Consider the following 7,579-nt stretch of genomic DNA (forward strand, 5'->3'; position numbering starts at 1 on the left):
CTTCACAATAGGACCACATACATAATCTAATGGCAACAGAATAGGGCCAGATGGAATCTGGTGAATTGGTTCTGGGGCCAGGCACAATCTGTAGCCCATAGTCATGTAGCAATAAGAGTACAACCCTATAATTTACAGCAACACTATTTTTGTTCCACAGCATCAAAATATTAAATTCCTCTACTTTCCTGTCATTCAGAGTCTTTCGGCACGGTACAATAGGACACCATGGTTTTTGTAATTATCGACAGGGACTTAAGTTAGAACCAAGGATATTGTTATATAACCGGCACGTGGGGGTGGAACCGGAAACTGTTATGACGTGTATAGTGACAGCGTCACTTTGTTATGTACACCAGCTGATCTGGCCGTAAAGACGACGATCGTCAGGACTACAGCGATCACCAGACTGCATCATAATCTATCAGATGGTTTTGCGAAATGAGCTAACGAGTGGGGGACTTTATTTATCCTTCCGGTGACATTGCTTTTCTCGTGATTATTTTGCTGTGCTGTCAGGGCCGAAAATACCTGGCTAGCTAAGGAAATTCTCACGTCTAATTTGCTAGCGTTCAAGATGCATGTAACTAGCTACCGAAACTATTTGTGAAAATGGTGGACACCGAGAACGAATAGTTTGCCCTAAGGGCATCGGGTAGTGTATTTGCCTAAAATCGGCCTTGTTTTGAGCGTCTGTACCCTGATACATATAGCTAACTAGATAAGCCTTGAAGTTGTCCTAACTGTTTACTGTAACATAAGTTGCAGTGAGTGACAACTGCTACATCGAGTAGGCTAAACAAAACCTGGAGACACCAATGAAAAGATACGGGTTCTGACCCTGCTATTTACACCAGTAACGACAGTAACCCTCTTACAGTGTAAGATGTGGTTAAAACTATTTTTTATCCTACTGTATTTTATGGTGTTATTCGTTTTAGCCAGATTTTTTGAAGCAGTTGTCTGGTATGAAACTGGTCTTTTTGCCACCCAGTTGGTTGATCCTGTAACCCTGAGTTTCAATAAGTTAAAGACCATTCTAGAATGTCGAGGACTGGGATACTCTGGGCTTGCAGAGAAGAGGGATGTCAGAGAACTAGTTGAAAAGTCAGGTAAAGCCTTTAATGACAAACCAATGTTATCAAAACACTTGCAAATACAGTGATCTCATCTACTCTGGTTTGTTTTAAATTCCGTACAAATAAATCAATATTGGTGGTGGAAAAACTGTCTGACTGTATCTGTGCACTTGTCATTCTGAAAGCTGCTAGAAAGTGGGTCATAGTTGTCTCAGGTTTCATGATTCACTCATACTCCTCACTTACCATGATCTGCTAGTACTCGCGTATCGTGATCTGCTAGTACTCGCGTATCGTGATCTGCTAGTACTCGCGTATCGTGATCTGCTAGTACTTGCGTATCGTGATCTGCTAGTACTTGCGTATCGTGATCTGCTAGTACTCGCGTATCGTGATCTGCTAGTACTCGCGTATCGTGATCTGCTAGTACTCGCATATCATGATCTGCTAGTACTCGCGTATCATGATCTGCTAGTATTTGCGTATCATGATCTGCTAGTACTCCTCACATATCACGATCTGCAACAGTACTCCTCGCATAACTGTGTTTTATTCTTCTAGGTGACCTGATGCAAGGGGAGTTGTACTCTGCCATCAAAAATGAAAAGGAGCAAGCTGAGTCCCAGTCTGAGTCCAGCACTACCTTCAGTGGGGAGATGCACTTTTATGAGCTGGTGGAGGACACCAAAGATGGCATTTGGTTGGTCCAGGTAGGTGGATATGATTGCTTTATTTCATGCCCCCTTTAGACCTCTTCCAAAAGTAATACAGAATCTTATATATTACCTCACATAGCTACAATTTAACAGAAATGTAGGAGCTCTTCCAGAAGGAACATTTTTGAATGTTCAAAATGTTGTTGAAATTTTTAGACTTAAAATAAGTAATTGTGGTATTGACTCTAACACTGTACTTTGTTCCTCAATGTCTGCTACTTTTCACATGTATTGAGGATGAAGATACATTAACACAAAACATCAAGCAGTGAAATAAATGATACAATTCCTACATTAAACGCCAATGTTAACATCTCATCCTTTCTCTTTCTGTAGGTAATTGCCCAAGACAGAGATGCTCTTTTGAGCAAAGCCAACTGGGGTAAAATGGTCCAAAAGGTTTCTCAGTTTGGCATTCGCACTGGTACTTTTAACTGCTCCAGTGACTCAAGGTAAGTTGGATGCATACTTGAACTGCATAATACTTAAATAGATTTAAGTGCATGCTATTTGTATTTAGGTAGCCTGGTGGTAAGAGCATTGGACTAGTAACCAAAAGGTTGCAAGATCGAATCCCCGAGTTGACAAGGTAAAAAATCTGTTCTGCCCCTGAACAAGGCAGTTGACCCACTGTTCCTAGGCAGTCATTGAAAATAAGAATTTGTTCTTAACTGACTTGCCTAGTAACATATATATATATATTTTTTTTTAATGGATCCCCATTAGCTGCTTACTCTTCCTGGGGACTGGCGAAATTAAGGCAGTTATACAATTTTAAAAACATTGCAATATATTCATAACATATTTCACAACACACTAGGTGTGTGCCCTCAGGTCCCTACTCCACACCACATATCTACAACACAAAATGAATGTGTACGTGTGTGTATGTTATCATGTGTGTATGTGCCTATGTTCGTTTTGCTTCACAGTCCCCTGTTCCATAAGGTGTATGGTAATTCTTCAAGTTGCATTCTGGTATAGGCCACATCAGTATTTGCATATTAGTAGCCTTGATGATGATCCTGTTATCTCTTGCAGGTATTGTCGTAAACGGGGTTGGATGAAATCCACACTTATAATGTCTGTGCCTCAGACTTATGCTTCAAAAGGAAAGGTTATGCTGAAAGAGTACAATGGCAGACGCATTGAGACAGAGCACATCTTCAAGTGGATGACGGCACACGTAGCGTCCCGTATAAAAACCATCCGCATGTCTCAGCAGCTTGTTGAAGAGTGGCACCCCAGTGAGAAGCACCCAGTAAAGATGTTCCTATTTGCCAAGCTGGCACAACCTCCAGCCTTTTTTTCAGCACTCAGTGTCAAGTTCACAGGTCGGATTGAGTTCATCTTTGTAGATGTGCAGAGCTGGGACAATATAACCTCCTTGGAAGAGATAGGTGTGCAACAGTTGCCATCGTACATCCTGAAAATGCCGGAGGGCATCTACAGATATGGGAACAGCATTGGAGAGTTCATCTCCCTACAGGCCATGGACACTTTCCTCCGTTCTGTTCAGCCAGAGGTCAATGACCTGTTTGTGTTGAGTCTAGTGATGGTCAACCTCATGGCCTGGTTGGACCTGTTCATAACACAGGGCGCCACCATCAAGCGCTTCGTGGTTCTCATCAGTACGCTGGGGACCTACAACTCCCTGCTCATCATCTCCTGGCTGCCTATCCTGGGGTTCCTACAGTTGCCATATCTGGAGGGCTTCTACGACTACAGCCTCAAGCTGTTGCGTTATGCAGACACCACCACCATCGCCTCCTGGGTGAGGACCGACTGGACCTTCTACTCCTCCCACCCTGCCCTGTTCCTCAGCACCTACCTGGCACACGGGCTTCTCATCGACTACTTTGAGAAGAAGAGGAGATGCAACAATGAAGAAGAGAACCCCAATAACTTGGAGTGGCTGTCCAGCCTCTGGGATTGGTACACCAGCTACTTGGTCCATCCCATAACCTCATTTCATAACTTCCCCAATGAGTCTGACTGGGATGATGACCCCAATTTCCTTCTGGAGAGGTTGGCCTTTCCCGATCTCTGGCTTCACCCGCTTATCCCCATTGACTACATCAACAACCTGCCCACCTGGAGGTTCAAGTGCACACAGGTCTGTGGGCCAAACTCTGAAGAGAACAGCGGCAGAGATCTGGACAGCAACATACAAAACACTACAGGAAGACAGACCCAAGGCTTAAACAGTGAGCATGAAGAACATGGCTGTGGTAAAGAGAGAGCTTGTGCCGCTGATTCATGTTGTCATTCTGAAAATGGAGGGGATGTACCATGCATGAAAAGGGAAGCACAAGAGCAACAAGCGGATTGGTCCCAATGGCCCAGTGACATGATACACTGCACAGAGTGTGTTGTGTGTCTGGAGAACTTTGAGACTGATTGCATTGTCATGGGACTGCCCTGTGCCCACGTGTTCCACCAGCAGTGCATTGTGGTCTGGCTGGCAGGTGGACAGCACTGTTGCCCGGTGTGCAGGGGGCCATCCTACAAGAGGAAGCCAGTTAGATCATCTGGTCTGGACCTACTGGAGCAGCAGGAATAGCAGAATGTTTCTGTCTGCCAACCTGCCTCCTGTCCTGCACTTAACTTATAGAAATACTTGATGTGTCCATCGTCAGTCCTTGGATCCTTGTAGTTGGTTTTCATTAAACATTTTGGTAGTGTAAACCAAACCTACACACAATAGGGTATATCTGTTGCAAGGGGAAATTTATTTCTAATACTACTAGTCTCAATAATAATAGCTTAAATAATAGATTAAATCTGGCTTTTGTTCAGATAGTTTAAATGCATTTTTGATCATCTATGTCATGAAGAGACCTTAATGCCCTATCTTGATGTTTTGCCCCACCCCAAAAAGTCATTTGGAGAAACAAAAGTTTCAGAACTGTTATGAACAAGGAAATCACCAGGAAACCAAGTAGGATACATTTTGTCCTCTCTTTGCACAATCTTGTCTATCAACATGGTCTACTTTATTCATGATCAGTATCAATCTGATGTTGAGTTGCTCTACTACCTAAGAATTCTATATATGGGCCTTGAAGCCAATCATTCCCAGATGTATTTAGAAAGTTATATTTCAGGCATGTGATTTGGTTTTTAAGGTTAATTGTATCAGTGCATTCTCTTACCCTGCAGCACGAAAAAGTTTTTTGTTCATAATGGAATGACTCTTGAAGCGATGTGCTATGCAGCTCTGCTGACTCCGTTTTCATGTATCGTTGGAGCATGTCAATGCCTCTTGTCTGTGTTTTTTAACAGATTAACATCATGTAGGTAGGGGACCCCAACAAGTCTATTCACTTGTTCTTGTCATCTGTGTTGTTGGAGTTTGAAAAGAGAATTGGAAGTGTTGACATGTAACATGTTACTCATTAAAATAAACAACAAATGTTCATGTGGAATTTCTTGTCGGTTGGTATTTGCTGGATTTCCCATTCCTGAACCCAGAAACCAGGTACCGGTTGTACAGTTTAAGTAACTACAGTTATCTCCCAGCAAACATTTGTTAAGACCACACGTTTGCCATTTCGGTTCAGCCTATGACAAAATGTTCCTTGGTAAACGGATGTCCAACTCTGACTTCGCCCCATTGAAGTAAAATGGTTAGATTTTACGGTAGGGATGTCCTTAGGATACTGGACAGCACTAACCATGACAAAATAACCGAAGATTATCTATTATATTGACAAGATGGTTGAATGACCACTCTAACAATGGAAATGCATGTCCTTGATTATTGAATGCAGGCAAGATCAGGTTGGACACGAGTGTTGCAGCGGTCTAAGGCACTGCATTACAGTGCTAGAGGTGTCAATACAGACCGTGGTTCGATCCCGGGCTGTATCACAACCCGGCTGTGATCGGGAGTCCCATAGGGCGGCCCACAATTGGCCCAGCGTCGTCCTGGTTAGGGTTTGGCCGGTGTATGCTGTTATTGTAAATAATAATTTGTTCTTAACCGACTTGCCTAGTTAAATAAAACATTCAAAAAACTATGAGTGGCTAAACACGTTACGCTGCAGTAAAATTATCTTGCGAAAGTTTCTGTACATGAGAGATTAATGAGTGGGCAGATGCGCGTGTGAACAACAGCTACGACGAAGTCGTTTTCCCCAAAGCTGCCAGTGTTGTGCCAAATCTCCCTAATGTCTAATGTCTGCAGTTTTCGGTTTGGCTATTTGTTTGAAATGTATTAGTCTGTAAATAAATCTCTGCCAAAATTCATCATCTCTCTCATGACTTATTTGACTAGTAACTGAAATGTTTATTGCTTGCCTACATCTTACTCCCTCCTATGTTTAATATAACACACATTACTGATTCATTTCGGTTGCCTATCCTGACGAAGTTTGTTCTATAGAAAGTATTTGACTCTGATGTGTGCCACAAAGTATTTGAATCTAGTGACAAAATTAAATTAAGGAAATTAGAAGGGGTGGTATTTCGGCAAGGCCAATTTCTTGCCTCCCGAACCCCCCCCCCCCCCCCCTTCTAATTTCCTTAATTTTGTGGCTAGAGTCAAATACTTTCTGTGGCACACAATACTGGTCAACAAGAGCTACCAAAATGTTATGAAGTGTGCCAGGCCTTGCATTCCCAAGATAGAAGGGGGTAGGGGAGGATTTCGGCAGGCAAAATGGCCTTGCCGAAATCTCCCTCCCTCTTCTAATTTCCTTAATTTTATCACGAGTCAAGTACTTTCTATAGAACAAACTTCACGTAGGCAACCGAAATTAATAATTAATGTATGTGTGTTATATTAAACTTATAGGAGGGAGTAAATTGTAGTCAAGCAATACACATTTCAGACCAACTACTTGTCGAATAAGACATGAGAGATGACGAATTTTGGCAAAGATATTTATTTATAGATTAATACACTTTAAACAAATCTAAAAATGCCGACATTACGAACTAGTTTCTCCTCGATCAAACAGACATAAAAAATGAAAGGCAGCCTAACGGAATCATTGACAGCTGCTTTGGAAAAAATGCTTTCTGCTACTAAGATCAGTGAAATGTAGGCTAAACTGTCAACGGAGTGAAGAGTAGGGGCGAGATTTTTCGGCAAAACACCTGAATGCCACGTGCGAATAAGTATGGCATTCGACACTCATATGCATCCATATAACGAAATTGCTTATCTCACCAGGACATTTTGGCGGAGTAATGCTGCAATCAAGACAACTTCGAATTCGGAGAAAAAAAATAAACTCATGACGTCAGTGATCTTCAGGTCGGTAAGTCTGGAAAGATGCCTGAGTTTCCGATTTGAAATTGCGGTTGATGACCGTTCAAACGATTTTCCCAGTCGGAGCATGTTTTTTCCGAGTTCCCAGATTTCTTGAACGCACTGAAGTCGGAAGTTAGAGATTTCCGAGTTCCCAATGTTTTTGAACGCGACATTCCTCTGCCAAAGATAATTTGTTGCAATGTCACTAGTTCTGTTTTTCAAGTATGATAGGGATGTTTTTATAAATATTAAACTTTATTTAACTAGGCGACTTGCGAAGTATTATTATTTTACAATTAATGGCCTACCCCGGCCAAACCCCTCATACCCTGACCGCGTGACACCTCTAGCTCTGCGATGTAGTTCCTTAGACCGCTGCACCACTCGGGAGCCCGAAATGTTGACAGCTTTTGCAACACCATAGATTTTTGTGGGAAAGGGCTCATTATGAACGCGTCATACATTGTTTTATATGCCTTTGCAATAATTTTTTTTTTTAAAGTGAAATATTTGTTCCAATGGTA

General features: G+C 42.2%; 1 protein-coding gene across 1 annotated transcript; it reads left to right on the top strand.

The window, feature by feature from the left end:
* Positions 1 to 333: 333 nt before the first annotated feature.
* rnf103 (ring finger protein 103) lies at positions 334 to 6,044 on the top strand. The gene is made up of 4 exons (XM_046324360.1): positions 334 to 1,112; positions 1,641 to 1,789; positions 2,132 to 2,247; positions 2,837 to 6,044. Exons 1-4 carry the CDS (start codon positions 887 to 889, stop codon positions 4,356 to 4,358), a joined length of 2,013 nt encoding a protein of 670 aa, XP_046180316.1. The 5' UTR covers positions 334 to 886; the 3' UTR covers positions 4,359 to 6,044.
* The last annotated feature ends 1,535 nt before the right edge of the window (positions 6,045 to 7,579 follow it).

Source organism: Oncorhynchus gorbuscha, linkage group LG23 (assembly GCF_021184085.1).
Source record: "Oncorhynchus gorbuscha isolate QuinsamMale2020 ecotype Even-year linkage group LG23, OgorEven_v1.0, whole genome shotgun sequence".
Classification (NCBI taxonomy): domain Eukaryota; kingdom Metazoa; phylum Chordata; class Actinopteri; order Salmoniformes; family Salmonidae; genus Oncorhynchus; species Oncorhynchus gorbuscha.